A 22,814-nucleotide genomic window follows, 5' to 3' on the forward strand; every position below is an offset into this window, starting at 1 on the left:
CCACTCTCTCATCTTCACACTCCCTCTCAACATCCTCCCCACTCTCTCATCTTCACACTCCCTCTCATCATCCTCCCCACTCTCTCATCTTCACACTCCCTCTCAACATCCTCCCCACTCTCTCATCTTCACACTCCCTCTCAACATCCTGCCCACTCTCTCATCTTCACACTCCCTCTCAACATCCTGCCCACTCTCTCATCTTCACACTCCCTCTCAACATCCTCCCCACTCTCTCATCTTCACACTCCCTCTCAACATCCTGCCCACTCTCTCATCTTCACACTCCCTCTCAACATCCTGCCCACTCTCTCATCTTCACACTCCCTCTCAACATCCTGCCCACTCTCTCATCTTCACACTCCCTCTCAACATCCTCCCCACTCTCTCATCTTCACACTCCCTCTCAACATCCTGCCCACTCTCTCATCTTCACACTCCCTCTCAACATCCTGCCCACTCTCTCATCTTCACACTCCCTCTCAACATCCTCCCCACTCTCTCATCTTCACACTCCCTCTCAACATCCTCCCCACTCTCTCATCTTCACACTCCCTCTCAACATCCTCCCCACTCTCTCATCTTCACACTCCCTCTCAACATCTTCCCCACTCTCCTATCTTCACACTCCCTCTCAACATCTTCCCCACTCTCTCATCTTCACACTCCCTCCTTCACACACTCATCTCCTCCCCTCCATCACCCACTCTTTCACCTCCACACTTCCTGGCGTCACGTCATCACTCACCGTCAGGTGGTGGTTCAATTTAGAGCGTGTCACAGTGGAAATGACCAGCATCTCCACCTTCCAAATGTGTCAGCATCAGTGACGTACCAAAGACACTTAACACGACCTTATTATCCTGTTACACACACACACACACACACCTATCTATATATCTATCTGTCTATCTGTCTATATATATATATATATATATATATATATATATATATATATATATATATATATATATAAATATATATATATATATATATATATATATATATATATATATATATATATATATATATATATATATATATATATATATATATATATATATATATATATATTTATATATATATGTCGTGCCGAATAGGCAGAACTTGCGATCTTGGCTTAAATAGCAACGCTCATCTTGCCATATAGGACAAGTGAAAATTTGTGTATGCAATAATTTCGCCAAAATCATTCTGAACCTAACGAAAAAAATATATTTCACTGTGTTTGTTTAGTATTAAATTACTGTAAACAAATCTAAAATATATTTAGTTGGGTTAGGCTAAAATAAATTGTTCTTGTTATAATAAGGTTAGGTAAATTTTCTAAGTTCCTTTTGGTGCAAAATTATAAATTTTTACATCAACATTAATGAAAAAAATATATCTTTAAACGTATAAGAGAAAATTTTAGAAAGGGCTTGATTTTAAATGAGTTCTTGCTAATTGACCAGTTTTACATATTCGGCACGACATATATATATATATATATATATATATATATATATATATATATATATATATATATATATATATATATATATATAAATATATATATATATATATATATATATATATATATATATATATATATATATATATATATATATATATATATATATATATATCTTTATTTTGGAGAAAATGAAAGACTTGACAAGTGCTCCCATATATTTTATATATCATCTTGGTATATTAAGTGCTGCAGGTACAGTATCGACAGAGACAGAAAAGTTACATTTATATATTAGTAGTTAATTCTAATTTTTAGAAGATTACAGATGTACTTACAAGTAATATTAAGTCGGCTCTCCGGAGATGTACTTACTAACAGAAAATGATCTACACAGACGTACATGGATGTACACTGATGTACACAGATATAAATGGACGTACATAGATGTACAGTGTTGTACATCAGTAAGTTTGTTTAAAAAGATGGAGCCAAATCTTGAGTCCGAAGTCAAGAAGATGAAGAAGAACAAGGAAATAAGAAGCATAAGAAGAAGAACAAAGAAGTATATGAAAATAACAAAGAAGAACAAAGAAGAACAAAGAACAACAAAGAAGAACAAAGAAGAACGGGATACAACTTGAAAGTGAAGAAAGGAGAACAGACTGAAAAAAAGAATAGGGGAAAGAAGAAGAAAAGAACACAGAAAGAATAAGAAAAAGAGGCAGAAAAACTAAAAACAAGAACAATAAAAGAACAAGAAAATGAAGAATTACAACCAAAGAATAAATATAATTATATGAACAAGGTGAAGAACAGGTGTTGAGAAGCACGAGAACATGTGAGTGATGAAGAACAGGTGTTCATAAGTATGAGAACATGTGAGCGATGAAGAACAGGTGTTCAGAATTACGAAAACATGTGAGTGATGAAGAACAGGTGTTCAGAAGTATGAGAACATGTGAGTGATGAAGAACAGGTGTTCAGAAGTATGAGAACATGTGAGTGATGAAGAACAGGTGTTCAGAATTACGAGAACATGTGAGTGATGAAGAACAGGTGTTCAGAAGTATGAGAACATGTGAGTGATGAAGAACAGGTGTTCAGAATTACGAGAACATGTGAGTGATGAAGAACAGGTGTTCAGAAGCACGAGAACATGTGAGTGATGAAGAACAGGTGTTCATAAGTATGAGAACATGTGAGTGATGAAGAACAGGTGTTCAGAATTACGAAAACATGTGAGTGATAAAGAACAGGTGTTCAGAATTACGAGAACATGTGAGTGATGAAGAACAGGTGTTCAAGAAGTACGGGAACACACATGTTCTTGAGCACCAGAATACAGAACATACACACGTTATTTCATGGTATAACATACATAACAAGTATAAATGTTCAAGTGAACTATACACACACACACACACACACACACACATATATATATATATATATATATATATATATATATATATATATATATATATATATATATATATATATATATATATATATATATATATGATAATGTGAGTAGTCACGAAAGCGCTTGGAATTTCTCTATTCTTTCAGAGTGGTTGTTTTGCATATATATATATATATATATATATATATATATATATATATATATATATATATATATATATATATATATATATACATATATATATATATATATATATATATATATATATTTTATGTATATATTATATATATATGCATGTATATTTATATATATTTATATTATATTTATATGTATATACGTCGTGCCGAATAGGCGAAACTTGCGATTTTGACTTGAATAGAAACCATCTTTTTGCCGAATAAGACAAGCGAAACATTGTGTATGCAATAATTTCGCAAAAGTCATTCTGAACCTAACGAAAAAAATATATTTCATTGTGTTTGTTTAGTACTAAATTACTGTAAACAAATCTAAAATATATTTAGTTGGGTTAGGCTAAAATAAATTGCTCTTGTTATAGCAAGGTTAGGTAAGTTTTCTAAGTCTTTTTTAGTGCAAAATTAAAAATTTTTGCATCAACATTAATGAAAAAAATATATCTTTAAATGTATAAAAGAAAATTTCAGAAAGGACTTAAATTTAAATGAGTTCTTGCTAATTGACCAGTTTTACATATTCGGCACGACATATATATATATATATATATATATATATATATATATATATATATATATATATATATATATATATATATATATATATATATATATATATATATATATATATATATATTTGTGGCATTTATGGATTTGGAAAAGGCGTATGACAGGGTGGATAGGGGGGGAATGTGGCAGATGTTGCAGGTGTATGGTGTAGGAGGTAGGTTACTGAAAGCAGTGAAGAGTTTTTACGAGGATAGTGAGGCTCAAGTTAGAGTATATAGGAAAGAGGGAAATTATTTCCCAGTAAAAGTAGGCCTTAGACAAGGATGTGTGATGTCACCATGGTTGTTTAATATATTTATAGATGGGGTTGTAATAGAAGTAAATGCGAGGGTCTTGGCAAGAGGCGTGGAGTTAAAAGATAAAGAATCACACATAAAGTTGGAGTTGTCACAGTTGCTCTTTGCTGATGACACTGTGCTCTTGGGAGATTCTGAAGAGAAGTTGCAGAGATTGGTGGGTGAATTTTGTAGGGTATGCAAAAGAAGAAAATTAAAAGTGAATACAGGAAAGAGTAAGGTTATGAGGATAACAAAAAGATTAGGTGATGAAAGATTGGATATCAGATTGGAGGGAGAGAGTATGGAGGAGGTGAACGTATTCAGATATTTGGGAGTGGACGTGTCAGTGGATGGGTCTATGAAAGATGAGGTGAATCATAGAATTGATGAGGGGAAAAGGGTGAGTGGTGCACTTAGGAGTCTGTGGAGACAAAGAACTTTGTACTTGGAGGCAAAGAGGGGAATGTATGAGAGTATAGTTTTACCAACGCTCTTATATGGGTGTGAAGCATGGGTGATGAATGTTGCAGCGAGGAGAAGGCTGGAGGCAGTGGAGATGTCATGTCTGAGGGCAATGTGTGGTGTGAATATAATGCAGAGAATTCGTAGTTTGGAAGTTAGGAGGAGGTGCGGGATTACCAAAACTGTTGTCCAGAGGGCTGAGGAAGGGTTGTTGAGGTGGTTCGGACATGTAGAGAGAATGGAGCGAAACAGAATGACTTCAAGAGTGTATCAGTCTGTAGTGGAAGGAAGGCGGGGTAGGGGTCGGCCTAGGAAAGGTTGGAGAGAGGGGGTAAAGGAGGTTTTGTGTGCGAGGGGCTTGGACTTCCAGCAGGCATGCGTGAGCGTGTTTGATAGGAGTGAATGGAGACAAATGGTTTTTAATACTTGACGTGCTGTTGGAGTGTGAGCAAAGTAACATTTATGAAGGGGTTCAGAGAAACCGGCAGGTCGGACTTGAGTCCTGGAGATGGGAAGTACAGTGCCTGCACTCTGAAGGAGGGGTGTTAATGTTGCAGTTTAAAAACTGTAGTGTAAAGCACCCTTCTGGCAAGACAGTGATGGAGTGAATGATGGTGAAAGTTTTTCTTTTTCGGGCCACCCTGCCTTGGTGGGAATCGGCCAGTGTGATAATAATAATAATAAAATAATGTATATATATATATATATATATATATATATATATATATATATGAGGTCTCTGGCTACAGTTGTAAACACAGAGTGAACATTAATTACTGAATTATTCCCAGTATTATCTCTTGATTAAAAATTTGTAGGGGTGAAAAATTCAGTCTCTGTCAATTTCCATGTTTATCGAAATTCAATACAGTTAGCGAGGCACACAGCGCATGTTCTGATTGGTGGGTTTTATTGCAATAAACCAATTCTTTTTTTGCACTTTACAGTATAATGGTCTGATTCTCTGTTAAGTACAGTGAATAACCTGACTCAGGTTGCAGTTTACAAAGTGTCACGTCATTTGTTATTGTTAGATAAGTGTTGTGAGGGATTGTTAGGCGTTAGTTTGTGTGAAGTTCTTTAGATTCTTCAAGACTAAGGTGCTCTTCACCAACTTCAAGACCGAGGGACTGATTACCTCATCTCTTGTATATAGGTTTACATTTTTCACATTATGTCTTTTTATTGCATAGATAAAGCCACTGGATGGTGAAACGTCTACAAATATAGATACCCAGATGTTGCACATGTGTCTAATTCTTCATCAAGACATTCTGAGTTGATTATTTTCGTGAAGTCAGCAGCAGTCAGGGTTGATTTCAGTGCTGGTCTCAAGGATCCAGTCCCAAGAAATGAGTTTGTATGTGGCATTAAGACGACCGTCTTCTAAGATTAAGACGAGGATTGGATTAAAGCTCTTTCCACCCTTCACCCTGCCTGGATGTCTTACCCATCTCTCCCATCTCCACTAGCCTCCATCCACCTCTCTCACCTCCTCTTCCTCCACCACCTCTGCTTCCGAAGGTAACATCTCCAAGTATTCATTCAGGGGAGAAGAAATTTAATGAAGATTTGAGTTTACCATGAAACAGCAGGTGAACTCAGAGTATTGCTTAATAATTAATTAGGGCAGTAGGGAGCCACGCAGATTGAAAATTAACTCGTCGACCTTGAACTGGCCTGTATTGATATTACACTGAGGCTGTTAGAGTCTGGATGTACTGTACCGAAGATGTTAGTGACTGTATGTATTGTACCGAGGATGTTAGTGACTGTATGTATTGTACTGAGGATGTTAGTGACTGTATGTATTGTACTGAGGATGTTAGTGACTGTATGTATTGTACCGAGGATGTTAGTGACTGTATGTATTGTACCGAGGATGTTAGTGACTGTATGTATTGTACCGAGGATGTTAGTGACTGTATGTATTGTACCGAGGATGTTAGTGACTGTATGTATTGTACTGAGGATGTTAGTGACTGTATGTATTGTACTGAGGATGTTAGTGACTGTATGTATTGTACCGAGGATGTTAGTGACTGGCTGTCTGACGCTGTCAGTGTCTAGATGTCTGTCAGATAAGCAACTTTCTAATATATGGTCTAAATTGCAACAATGAAGGAGGACGAGGACCAGAGGCGAAAATTTTATACAACATTTCAAGAAAAGAAATAAAGAAGAATGTTGATATTGTTACAACAACAACTGTAACTATAACATATTTACCATGATTAAGTACACACACACACACACACACACACACACACACACACACACACACACACACACACACACACACACACACACACACACACACACACACACACACACATATATATATATATATATATACAAATAGTGTCTTGCTAGGAGCACCTCTGGGAAGCAATGCCATTGACACAATTCTCAGGAAGAAATTGGAAGAGTTAAGGAGAATGGAACAACGAATAGGCAATCTGGACACCCACGATGCCTTGTACCTTCTCACAAAGTGCTTGAGTCTGCCCAGGTTGACATATTTCCTAAGATGTGCACCTTCATATAATAACCCTATACTGCACGAATATGACAGTATTCTGAGGCAGATTTTTACGAAAGTACTTAACCTTACTCTAGAAGACGGGCAGTGGAACCAAGCTACACTTCCAGTCAGACTAGGAGGCATTGGTGTCCGCAAGTCATCATAGATTGCGTTACCTGCTTTTCTGTCCTCGTGTATTGCATCCAGAGAGCTTGTAGCAGCGATTCTCCCTGAACATCTTAGGGACAAGATTGGAGTCCAGGACCAAAAGTTCATTGACGGAGCCATGATCTGGGATAATCTAACGGGCTCTGAAACCAGAACTGTTCCCCTCCAACAACTACAAACAATCGCACTGGGATGGCCCATAGTGGAAAATATAGCCTCAACAATGCTTCAGAGTGTGTCAGGGAAAGATAGAGCCCGCCTCCTGGCAGTGAGAGCCCCTCATGCTGGGGACTTTCTGTTGGCTGTTCCCAACTTCAGCCTTGGCATACGCCTCGACCCACAGACCATCCGAATCGGTGTTACCCTTCGACTTGCCTCCCCTATTCTCGCCGAACACAGGTGTATTTGTGGCAGTGAAGCAGCAGACCGATTCGGGTACCACGGTCTTGTGTGCCGTAAATCCGAGGGAAAGATTGCAAGACATGAGGAGGTTAATAACATTATCAAGAGGAGCCTCACAACAGCTGGATGCCCAGCAGTAAGGGAGCCACCCCAACTATGCAGATCTGATGTCAGCCAGAAGCGTCCAGATGGTATCACCCTTCAAGCCTGGATAGATGGGAAGCAGGTGGTGTGGGACTATACATGTGCATCTACCTTGGCTGATACCTATCTCCAATACACCAGGGAGGAAGGAGGGGCAGCTGCCAGCTTCAGGGAGTCCCAAAAGTCTAGAAAATATGGAGAACTTGCCCATCATTATATGTTTGTTCCAATAGGCTCAGAGACCCTTGGCTCATGGGGAAAGAATGCATCTAAATTCCTTAAGGAGCTGGGAAAAAGACTCATCAGGGTAACTAGGGATCCCAGGGCAGCTAGTTTTCTGTTCCAGCGGCTCAGTGCGGCTGTTCAAAGGGTAATGCCTTCTGTATTTTGGGCACACGCCCCAGCTCTGAGGAGCTGGATGAGATTTTCGCCTTATAATCGGTGATACACACGTAACAACATGTACCGTATATGCCACCTTTATATCAACAATGTATCTCTTAAATCTTCTGTACCATATTATGTAATAAAATATTCCTATTGGTAAAAAAAAAAATATGAAAAGATGGGGTGGTAGGGGAAGTGGAATATTCAGACGGCTTCAGGAAGAAATCCAAATATTCTTCCTTGAAGCCTTTTTATCCACTTCTCCGAGGTTGTGGGTCCCACAATTTACACCAGAGGTGGACCCCATCCTATATATATATATATATATATATATATATATATATATATATATATATATATATATATATATATATATATATATATATATATAACAAACTGTGGCTAGCCGGGAGTCGAACCCTCGTTATTTTAGTATAATTAGCAACAGCTATAATAAAATTGTCATTATTTTTATTATTAGAAATATTGTAAATAATTCAAATAACACTCTTGGGCTAAATAGCCATAAGGATGTCTTGTTGTTGTTTGATCTTCTCCCGGGCAAGTGTGTGAGCCTCCCTGACGTCCCACCTAACAGTAAACACAAGATAACATAGAACCCAGGTTAAGGAATGTCTCTGTGGCGGGTCAGTGTCTTCAAGTACGCTCCTTGCTTCCACTAATGAGAAGATCACTTTCTCATTATACCCGTTTGTCAGGACAAGGAGGGAGGGAGACGAGGAGTAGGGGAGTGGAAGATGATGGAAGAGAGGTGAGAGAATGAAATGAGGAGAAGGGAAAGAATGAAAAGAATGGTGGAGGGTGATGCAATGTTGGTACCCCGTCCCCCGGAGAGCATTGTTCAGAACAGGTTGTGAAGACCACACAGACCTGGTCTGTGTATCACAGCATCACTGGGATACAGAGATCTGGTCTTCAAGACCACACACTGCTGGACCAGCATCACTGATATGAACCAGGACAGTGTCCTGGACCCGGACAGTGTCTTGGACCCGGACAGTGTCCTGGACTCGGACATTGTCCTAAACCCGGAGAGTGTCCTGGACCCGGACAGTGTCCTGGACCCGGACAGTGTTCTGAACCCGGACAGTGTCTTGCACCCGGACAGTGTCTTGCACCCGGACAGTGTCGTGCACCCGTGCAGTGTCGTGCAGCTAAGACAGTTTAAGTGCCAGACTAGACATTAATACCGCAGGTTGTACTGAGAGCCAGACGAGTGCATGAATAAAGAAAAAATTCCACTAATTATTCCGAGTAAATTAATATTAAATGGGACGGCATTTATCGCATTAGTTGGAATAATTTTTAAAAGAGCGTTCATGGTAAGCCTCAACTCGTAAAACATCACCTCACAGCATAGTTGATCAATTTGGAAAGAGAGAGAGAGAGAGAAAGAAAGAGAGGTATAACAGAAGATTGCATTGACTATTATTATCGTACTCTATCCACTGAACCATAAATTTGTGGTCCAGTGGATAGTGATGCGCACTTTGTCCTGTTCTCACTAGGCTGGGCATGGCGAAGCAGGATCAAATCCTGGCTAATCGCAGTTCGGTTAATGATTCGAAATCACTTGTTTCGTGATTTCATTAATATATATATATATATATATATATATATATATATATATATATATATATATATATATATATATATATATATATATATATATATATATATATATATATATATATATATATATATATACACACTTGAAAAACACGTAATGAATTACTGTAACTAAATTAGATTAGTTTTAAATTGGACGGGAATAGAACCCGTTACTATGTATGTATATATATATATATATATATATATATATATATATATATATATATATATATATATATATATATATATATATGTATATATATATATATATATATATATATATATATATATATATATATATATATATATATATATATATATATATATATATATATATATATATATATATATATATATATATATATATGTCGTGCCGAATAGGCAGAACTTGCGATCTTGGCTTAAATAGCAACGTTCATCTTGCCATATAGGACAAGTGAAAATTTGTGTATGCAATAATTTCGCCAAAATCATTCTGAACCTAACGAAAAAATATATTTCACTGTGTTTGCTTAGTAATAAATTACTGTAAACAAAACTAAAATATATTTAGTTGGGTTAGGCTAAAATAAATTGCTTTTGTTATAATAAGGTTAGGTAAGTTTTCTAAGGTTCTTTTGGTGCAAAATTAAATTTTTTTTTTTACATTAACATTAATGAAAAAATATATCTTTAAACGTATAAGAGAAAATTTTAGAAAGGACTTAATTTTAAATGAGTTCTTGCTAATTGACCAGCTTTACATATTAGGCACGACATTATATATATATATATATATATATATATATATATATATATATATATATATATATATATATATATATATATATATATATATATATATATTTTTTTTTTTCAACAAGTCGGCCGTCTCCCACTGAGGCAGGGTATATATATATATATATATATATATATATATATATATATATATATATATATATATATATATATATATATATATATATATATATTTTTCAATAAGTCGGCCGTCTCCCACCGAGGCAGGGTATATATATATATATATATATATATATATATATATATATATATATATATATATATATATATATATATATATATATATATATGAGTATGTGTGAAAATGTTTTAAATCTGAACAACCTCATAAATGGTTAGGCCATTATTAATGTCTTGGTTATTATCTGGTAGTCTGAGAGAAGATCCAAGCTGAGAGCATGGAAGGATGTCTTCCAGATCGTGCTGACGAGGGCTGACGTTTGTATGTCACGAGATGGCCGTACAGGGCCGCTCCTGAAGCAGGGTGCTCAGGGTGATGGTTTCCGACGGCCGAAGAGTGGAGCACCTGTACCTGGAGCCACTGGAGCGCGCAGAACGAAGGTAATCCATATTCCTGTGGTTGACCTTCTCCCAGCAGCAACAAAACAGGTAGCGGTTATACTGCTTCCTGAAGGTTCCAGAGATGCAGTAGAGAGCAATGGGGTTGATGCAGGAGTTGAGAAAACCAAGACAGAAGCCGATGATTCTTAGGGCGTGCCAGAAGTCGTTATATTTGATGGACGCTTGTGGGTCGAAGTAGAACCATAGAAGGAAAACGTGCGTGGGCAGGAAACAGGTAGCGAATATCAACACGAAGCACAGTACGACTTTGGCAACCTTCCTACGTGTGCGAATTTGTTTGTGGAAGACGTGAGACTCTCCCGGGACGTCTGAAGCAAACAGGTGTCGGGCCATCAAAAGGTAGAAGGTAGCAATGACCACGAGTGGCAGGAAATAATAGAGGAGGGCTTTGATCGAGATGTTGGCCTTGGCGTACCAGCTGGGCAAGTGTTCCGGGAAAGGGAAACACACACTAATCGATTTATTCTCCGACACCTCGAAGACCCTCACGTGGGAGAGAACAGCAGCTGGAGTAGCTAAGAGCACAGCTACCAGCCAGATACTGACAGCAGCTCTCAACGTCACTCCACCAGCGGCTCCCACTGCCTGAAAACAAACAATGCGCATTTTGTCATTCCATGAAGGAGAATTTAAGATAATGCTAAATCTGATAATTGTCCAATAACCAATAACCTTCAGCTGACCCAGTGTCACTGGGTCAGCTGAAGAACAAGTGGGATATTACTCAAGGATACTGGATCCAGATCATTGTGATAAGGATTTTACAATAATTACTGCTAAATTTTAACTGATAAGAAGATATTTAAGACTTAATTTTGGCATGTATAAATTCTTAATTCGTTCAATTTAATTTTGTAAGTGAAGAACCTAAGTTAAGAGAGAGAGGTCACTGGCACTTGTAATTCATGCCAGAATTTTTAACTTACTCAATTTTCTAATAAACGATAATATGTTCTTCCTTCATTTCATGTCTCTGTCTCTTATAATTTTGACTTTGTTTCTATATATGTAAAACGAAGAGGCTACCTCTCTCTTAATGCAAAAACTGTTGTTGGAGAGAACCTCCTGACACCATCACACCCAGACCAATCATAACACCCAAACCCAGTACTTACATACACTCCCACGTCCACGCTCACATGCAACACCTACACACACCCACACCCCCCACACCCACACAAGCACACACCCACACATACACACACACACATATACCCACACTCCCCTACACCCACATACCTTCCTGACAGGGGAGACAATAGCCATGTAGCGGTCGGCTGAGAGAGCCGTGAGTGTAAAGACAGTGACACCGACGGAGATGTCCCTCACGAACTCACTAAACTTGCACTCGAAGGTACCGTAGGGCCAGTAGTCGATGGTGTAGATGGTGGAGACGAAGGGAACGGTGAAGAAGAGCACCAGCAGGTCTCCCAGTGCCAACGATATAATGTATGTATTAGGTACATTCCTTAGGTTCTTGTTGCGTATGAAGATGACGATCAGCGCGCCATTACCTGGGAGACAGAAGATGAAGAGGTTAGTGTGGAAACGATGATCAGTGCGCCATTACCTGGGAGACAGGAGATAAAGATGTTAGTGTGGAAACGATGATCAGTGCGCCATTACCTGGGAGACAGGAGATGAAGATGTTAGTGTGGAAACGATGATCAAGGCGCCATTACCTGGCAGACAAAAGATGGATGAGAAACGAAAGTGAAAATGATGCCCAGTAAGTCATTACCAGGAAGACGGGAAGAAGAGCAGTGGGTGATAATTGAAAAATGATAATCACAAATACCGTGGAGGCAGCAACAGAAAATTGTTTCACCAATTGGCGATGGAACTTAGTCTAGGTAATGATTCTTACTGGAGGAATTCAGCACGTTAAGAGTGACTTGGTGATAATTTAAAACGAATTAAAACGCCGTTTCGTTTTAAAGTCCAATTTGTGGGTTAATGTAGAAACTGAACTGGAAAAAAAAATTATAGATGCTCAGAAAATGAACTAGACTTGAAACCAGACGTAAAGAGAACTGAACTACTGAGTGAGAGTCGAGGAGAGTCAGTGAGAGTCAGTGAGAGTCAGTGAGAGGTGAGTGGAAAGTGAAGTAACCAGACTGAGTGAACAATCTTACATACACTTGAGTGAAGATCGTCTAATAATTTCATACACTTTTCAAATCTTTCAGTCTTACTACGTCAACAACCGTAGAAATCGTTTCAGCAACATAAAAAAGTAACCAAAATGAACTAGGAGATGAGAAATAAATTTATGGTGACGAAAAAATTGAGAAATCTCACTATTAATGGTACATACGAATGCAAGATAGAAGGAGTAACTGTTAGAATGAAGATATATATATATATATATATATATATATATATATATATATATATATATATATATATATATATATATATAGTGAGAGAGAGAGAGAGAGAGAGAGAGAGAGAGAGAGAGAGAGAGAGAGAGAGAGAGAGAGAGAGAGAGAGAGAGATTGATTTAGTGTTTCCCAAGTAGCAAAATAAATTAATTACTTCCGAGAAACATAAAAGTAAGTCTTTACAAGAGAAAGGGAAAGATTTAGTATTCCTGGAACACAGGATAAGACTTCAGTGGTTCTGAGAGAGAGAGAGAGAGAGAGAGAGAGAGAGAGAGAGAGAGAGAGAGAGAGAGAGAGAGAGAGAGAGAGAGAGACAGACAGACAGACAGACAGACAGACTTCAGACTTTATAGGATAAATTAGGTGGAGATTCACGGATACTTGTAATATCAGGGTAATCTCCTGTATTTCATCATCTGGATGTTAACTACAACATCTGTCACCCCAACACCTGCCACCACACAGCATCTACTACAACACCTGCCACCACACAGCATCTACTACAACACCTGCCATTACAACATCTCCCACCACAAAACCTGCCACCACAACACCTGCCACCACAACACCTTCCACCACTTGTCAGTAACAACACGCTGACCAGCTGAGTTACACTTAAGCGAGTCTCCCCTTTCCCCCTCCCCCCATCATCTTTTTTCTATATACCTGAAGGACACTCCTCACGAGACTCTTTGATTCCCTCCTCAATCCTTTATTCCATAATCTCTTTTGTCTTTCCATTTTCCTCTTCGTTCATCTTTTAAGCTGAATGTGTTGTGTCTCCTGTAAATGCTACTTTTTTTTTAACCAAGAGTTGTATCAGTCTATTGTTTATCAATTGAGGTTGACAGTTATGTTTAATATAGTTACTATGTTAGGAATGTATGTTTCTTGGGGCAGCTTATTCATCGCTTTGGTAAATGTATTGACTTGCATGAGCACCGTCTGGCCGGCCTTCCCTCACGATAATCTTTGGTGATACCTGGAGAGTGTTCCAGGGGTTAACGCCCCCAGCGGTCCGGTCCATGACCAGGCCTCGAAATACAATTGCGATGGCTGGGAATCGAACTCGGGAAAACTACCGCGAAGGCAGCTGTGCTTACCACTATACCAAAACTGTTCAACTGCTTCCCAGCATACATAAAGGGTATTACCAATAGACCCCTGGCTGTTTTCAAGAAGGCGCTGGACAGGCATCTAAAGTCAGTAGCTGACAAGCCGGGCTGTGGTTCGTACGTCGGTCTGCGTGTGGCCAGCAGTAACAGCTTGGCTGATCAGACTTTGCTCCACCCCGAGGTCTGGTCGCAGACTGAGCCGCGGGGGCGTTGACCCTCCTTCTTCTTGTTGATTCGCCGGTACTTCCGGCCCGGATCTTCTCCAGATGGTGACCCTCCGAAACCCTCTCCAGATATACTCCAGGTATACCATGTTATCATGGTAGGTCACCTCCAGTCGACACACCTCGGATAATCCCTTAGGTTCGTGCAACGTGCAGCATGAAAATAAGGGACTTTAAACATTATCACTGTTTATTTAATTCCATGAGTTATCGAAACCAATTGATAATTGTTAATGGCGTTCTCCAAACTCTTTATTAACCTCAAGGTTGTTCATCAGAGATTCCTGGCTTGCCAGACCCAAGTCAAGTAGGTTAAGTAAGTTTAGTTAGGTACAGGTACATATAGGAACAATTATCATACATAAAATATATTACCTAGAATAACCCCAAAAAATGTCAGATAGTGACTTGTTTCGATTGGGACCTTTAATTTCCATTGGGGTTATTTCGTCTAGCTGGTTCTACTCCAGTCTTAAAAAACAGTCCCGGACTATTTCTAGACAGTCCAAAGTATCTAGAAAGAGAGTCTACCGACAAAAAGTTAAAGTTTGTCTACAGATAAAATCTCGGATTAAAACCTCATTTTCTTATAGAGGTGTCTTAACAATTACGTCCCGATGAGGCTTGCTGAGGCAGGATGTAGATCATACTTGAAGCTTGCTGAGGCAGGATGCAGATCATACTTGAGATTTGCTGAGGCCAGATGTAGATCATACTTGAGGCTTGCTGAGGCAGGATGCAGATCATACTTGAGGCTTGCTGAGGCGGGATGTAGATCATACTTGAGGCTTGCTGAGGAGGGATGTAGCTCATACTTGAGGCTTGCTGAGGTGGGATATAGATCATACCTGAGGCGAGCCTTCAAAGTTCTGTCAAACACAGTCTTGCCATTCTTTCCCTCTTATAGAACGTTCTGTCCATATATTCAATTTACGAGTCTCCGATAATGAGATTGTCTTACGCTTTTACATGTTGAGACATTCGTGCTCCGTGTCAACAATAGTATACCCACTGAAGAACAAAAACACGACTTCTCTTCTTGAACTCTGGTTCAACCTTTCTCAACCCTGCTTCAACTTTCCTCAACCCTGCTTCATGCTTCCTCATCCCTGGTTCAACGTTCCTCAACCCTGGTTTACCCTTCCTCAACCCTGCTCCAACCTTCCTCAACCCTGCTCCAACCTTCTTCAACCCTGCTCCAGCCTTCCTCTATTTCTGCCATCTTCAATTTTTGCAAACCAATTTCCATTCGTTACTTCCAGCTGCCTCACGTTCCACATTACATTTCCCATCCTTCTTATCCATCCTTCTCAAGGTCAAATAAAAAGGAATAATTGCAAAATCGTTTAAAGCCTTATACATAATATTTTTTCACATTATTACTGTAGTGTCATTTGCTTACCAGAGCAATTTTTACCCCCGACACAACACTAGATTTGCGTATTAAATTATTAAATTGCTGGGGAAACGCTAAACACTCAAGGATCAACACAGACTGTAGAATGGTATTCATAATGTATATACCAGTCAAGAAAGTATTCTTGCCTGGTGGTGTACATGTAAACTGCGGCCTTAATAACCCTCGTGTAGTGACCACTCTTGAAGATCTACTAACCAGCCTCATGACCAGTGTTGTATATGAGGGCCTTGTGATCTTCCCCTAATGTGATTAGCAACATTGACTCTCTCATGTTAATAATCACTGATTTACCAATCTTGAGACGATGAGTTGAAGATTTTCTCATGCTATGTTCTTCGTGTGGTTTGTTGTCACTTTATTTCGCATCCATTACATGGTACTTACCTAGACCCAGTTCCTATATCTACGAGTCTCGCCTGGAACATCACTCACTAACACACATGTAAACCACAATAAAAAAAAAATCGAAACGCTTAAAACGTCTTGGTCCTTCCAGGAACACTTGTCAGCGTGCCAGACATTACTGGCTGTACAAGTGTACACACCCTCAGTGCACTCTCCTCCCTGTCTGTAGTTCTCCAGCAGCAGCACCATGGGGTTATTTGTGGCCCACATGGCTAAACCATCTTCTCTCTACACCTCTACACTACGTTCCATCCCACACCACTCACCCACCACCACACTACTCGCCCACCATCACACCACTCACCCACCACCACACACCACTCACCCACTACCACACACCACTCACCCACCACCACACACCACTCACCCACCACCACACACCACTCACCCACCACCACACACCACTCACCCACCACCACACACCACTCACCTACCACCACACTACTCACCCACCATCACACCACTCACCCACCACCACACACCACTCACCCACCACCACACACCACTTACCCACCACCACACACCCCTCACCCACCACCACACACCACTCACCCACTACCACACACCACTCACCCACCACCACACACCCCTCACCCACCACCACACACCACTCACCCACCACCACACACCCCTCACCCACCACCACACACCCCTCACCCACCACCACACACCACTCACAAACCACCACACACCACTCACCCACTACCACACACCACTCACCCACCACCACACACCCCTCACCCACCACCACACACCACTTACCCACCACCACACACCCCTCACCCACCACCACACACCACTCACCCACCACCACACACCACTCACCCACTACCACACACCACTCACCCACCACCACACACCACTCACCCACCACCACACACCACTCACCCACCACCACACACCACTCACCCACCACCACACACCACTCACCCACTACCACACACCCCTCACCCACTACCACACACCACTTACCCACCACTCACCCACCACCACACACCACTCACCCACTACCACACACACCACTTACCCACCACCACACACCACTCACCCACCACCACACACCACTCACCCACTACCACACACCCCTCACCCACTACCACACACCACATACCCACCACCACACACCACTCACCCACCACCACACACCACTCACCCACCACCACACACCACTCACCCACTACCACACACACCACTTACCCACCACCACACACCACTCACCCACCACCACACACCACTCACCCATTACCACAAACAACACTTACCCACCACCACACACCACTCATCCACCACCACACACCACTCACCCATTACCACACACACAACTTACCCACCACCACACACCACTCACCCACCACCACACACCACTCACCCACCACCACACATCACTCACCCACCACCACACACCACTCACCCACCACCACACACCACTCACCCACCACCACACACCACTCACCCACCACCACACACCACTCACCCATTACCACACACACCACTCACCCACCACCACACACCACTCACCCACCACCACATACCACTCACCCACCACCACACACCACTCACCCACCACCACACACCACTCACCCACCACCACACACCACTCACCCAGAACCACACACACCACTCACCCACCACACACACCACCCACCCACCACCACACCCCACACACCCACCACCACACACCACTCACCCACCACCACACACCACTCACCCACCACCACACACCACTCACCCATTACCACACACACCACTCACCCACCACCACACACCACTCACCCACCACCACACACCACTCACCCATTACCACACACACCACTCACCCACCACCACACACCACTCACCCATTACCACACACACCACTCACCCACCACCACACACCACTCACCCACCACCACACACCACTCACCCATTACCACACACACCACTCACCCACCACCACACACCACTCACCCACCACCACACACCACTCACCCATTACCACACACACCACTCACCCACCACCACACACCACTCACCCACCACCACACACCACTCACCCATTACCACACACACCACTCACCCACCACCACACACCACTCACCCACCACCACACACCACTCACCCACCACCACACACCACTCACCCATTACCACACACACCACTCACCCACCACCACACACCACTCACCCACCACCACACACCACTCACCCACCACCACACACCACTCACCCACCACCACACACCACTCACCCACCACCACACACCACTCACCCACCACCACACACCGCTCACCCACCACCACACACCACTCACCCACCACCACATACCACTCACCCACCACCACACACCACTCACCCACCACCACACACCACTCACCCACCACCACACACCGCTCACCCACCACCACACACCACTCACCCACCACCACATACCACTCACCCACCACCACACACCACTCACCCACCACCACACACCACTCACCCACCACCACACACCACTCACCCACCACCACACACCACTCACCCACCACCACACACCACTCACCCATTACCACACACACCACTCACCCACCACCACACACCACTCACCCACCACCACACACCACTCACCCACCACCACACACCACTCACCCACCACCACACACCACTCACCCACCACCACACACCACTCACCCACCACCACACACCACTCACCCACCACCACACACCACTCACCCACCACACACACCACTCACCCACCACCACATACCACTCACCCACCACCACACACCACTCACCCACCACCACACACACCACTCACCCACCACCACACCACTCACCCACCACCACACACCACCCACACACCACTCACCCACCACCACACACCACTCACCCCACCACCACACACCACTCACCCACCACCACCACCACTACCACACACACCACCACCACACACCACTCACCCACCACCACACACCACTCACCCACCACCACACACCACTCACCCACCACCACACACCACTCACCCACCACCACACACCACTCACCCACCACACACACCACTCACCCACCACCACACACCACTCACCCACCACCACACACCACTCACCCACCACCACACACCACTCACCGCTCCCACCACCACACACCACTCACCCACCACCACACACCACTGCCCAAACCACCACCACACACCACTCACCCACCACCACACACCACTCACCACCACCACATACCACTCACCCACCACCACCACCACTCACCCACCACCACACACCACTCACCACTCACCCACCACCACACACCGCTCACCCACCACCACACACCGCTCACCCACCACCACACACCACTCACCCACCACCACACACCACTCACCCACCACCATACACCACTCACCCACCACCACACACCGCTCACCCACCACCACACACCACTCACCCACCACCACACACCACTCACCCACCACCACACACCACTCACCCACCACCACACAACACTCACCCACCACCACACACCAGTCACCCACTACCACACACCACTCACCCACCACCACACAACACTCACCCACCACCACACACCACTCACCCACCACCACACACCACTCACCCACCACCACACAACACTCACCCACCACCACACACCACTCACCCACCACCACACACCACTCACCCACCACTACACACCACTCACCCACCACCACACACCACTCACCCACCACCACACACCACTCACCCACCACCACACACCACTCACCCACCACCACACACCACTCACCCACCACCACACACCACTCACCCATTACCACACACACCACTCACCCACCACCACACACCGCTCACCCACCACCACACACCACTCACCCACCACCACATACCACTCACCCACCACCACACACCACTCACCCACCACTACACACCACTCACCCACCACCACACACCACTCACCCACCACCACACACCACTCACCCACCACCATACACCACTCACCCACCACCACACACCGCTCACCCACCACCACACACCACTCACCCACCACCACACACCACTCACCCACCACCACACACCACTCACCCACCACCACACAACACTCACCCACCACCACACACCACTCACCCACTACCACACACCACTCACCCACCACCACTCACCCACCACCACACACCACTCACCCACCACCACACACCACTCACCCACCACCACACAACACTCACCCACCACCACACACCACTCACCCACCACCACACACCACTCACCCACCACCACACACCACTCACCCACCACCACACAACACTCACCCACTACCACACACCACTCACCCATTACCACACACCACTCACCCACCACCACACCCACCACCCCCACCACCACCCAACACTCCCCCACAACCACACACCACTCACCCACCACCACACACCACTCACCCACCACCACACACCACTCACCCACCACCACACACCACTCACCCACCACCACACAACACTCACCCACCACCACACACCACTCACCCACCACCACACACCACTCTCCCCCACCCCCACACCACTCACCCACCACCACACACACTAACCCACCACCACACCCACTCACCCACCACCACACACCACTCACCCACTCACCACTCACCACCACACACCACTAACCCACCACCACACACACTCACCCACCACCACACACACTAACCCACCACCACACACACTAACCCACCACCACACACACTAACCCACCACCACACACACTAACCCACCACCACACACACTAACCCACCACCACACACACTAACCCACCACCACACACACTAACCCACCACCACACACACTAACCCACCACCACACACACTAACCCACCACCACACACACTAACCCACCACCACACACACTAACCCACCACCACACACACTAACCCACCACCACACAACACTCACCCACCACCACACACCACTCACCCACCACCACACACCACTCACCCACCACCACACACCACTCACCCACCACCACACACCACTCACCCACCACCACACACCACTCACCCACCACCACACAACACTCACCCACCACCACACACCCCTCACCCACTACCACACACCACTTACCCACCCCACACAACACTCACCCACCACCACACACCAGTCACCCACTACCACACACCACTCACCCACCACCACACAACACTCACCCACCACCACACACCACTCACCCACCACCACACACCACTCACCCACCACCACACACCACTCACCCACCACCACACACCACTCACCCACCACCACACACCACTCACCCACCACCACACAACACTCACCCACCACCACACACCACTCACCCACTACCACACACCACTCACCCACCACCACTCACCCACCACCACACACCACTCACCCACCACCACACACCACTCACCCACCACCACACAACACTCACCCACCACCACACACCACTCACCCACCACCACACACCACTCACCCACCACCACACACCACTCACCCACCACCACACAACACTCACCCACTACCACACACCACTCACCCATTACCACACACCACTCACCCACCACCACACACCACTCACCCACCACCACACACCACTCACCCACCACCACACACCACTCAACCACCACCACACACCACTCACCCACCACCACACACCACTCACCCACCACCACACACCACTCACCCACCACCACACAACACTCACCCACCACCACACACCACTCACCCACCACCACACACCACTCACCCACCACCACACATCACTCACCCACCACCACACACCACTCACCCACCACCACACACCACTCACCCACCACCACACACCACTCACCCACCACCACACAACACTCGCCCACCACCACACACCACTCACCCATCACCACACACCACTCACCCACCATCACACAACACTCGCCCACCACCACACACCACTCACCCACCACCACACACCACTCACCCACCACCACACAACACTCACCCACCACCACACACCACTCACCCACCACCACACACCACTCACCCACCACCACACACCACTCACCCACCACCACACACCACTCACCCACCACCACACACCACTCACCCACCACCACACACCACTCACCCACCACCACACACCACTCACCCACCACCACACAACACTCACCCACCACCACACACCACTCACCCACCACCACACACCACTCACCCACCACCACACAAAACTCACCCACCACCACACACCACTCACCCACCACCACACACCACTCACCCACCACCACACACCACTCACCCACCACCACACACCACTCACCTGCACACCGCTGGA

The 22,814-nt window shown here is 44.4% G+C and overlaps 1 protein-coding gene across 1 annotated transcript in view; it reads right to left on the bottom strand.

Annotated features, from left to right (window-relative positions):
• Positions 1-10,689: 10,689 nt before the first annotated feature.
• Positions 10,690-22,814, bottom strand: part of LOC128689922 (neuropeptide CCHamide-1 receptor-like) — a 23,844-nt gene continuing 11,719 nt past the window's right edge. Inside the window, exons 2-3 of the mRNA XM_053778387.2 lie at positions 12,260-12,534; positions 10,690-11,605 (exon numbers count right to left, since the gene is read on the bottom strand). Of these exons, the coding sequence (XP_053634362.2) occupies positions 10,886-11,605; positions 12,260-12,534 (995 nt within the window). The 3' untranslated portion in view covers positions 10,690-10,885. The remainder of the gene's footprint in view (positions 11,606-12,259; positions 12,535-22,814) is intronic.

This window comes from Cherax quadricarinatus, chromosome 25 (genome assembly GCF_038502225.1).
Source record: "Cherax quadricarinatus isolate ZL_2023a chromosome 25, ASM3850222v1, whole genome shotgun sequence".
NCBI lineage: Eukaryota > Metazoa > Arthropoda > Malacostraca > Decapoda > Parastacidae > Cherax > Cherax quadricarinatus.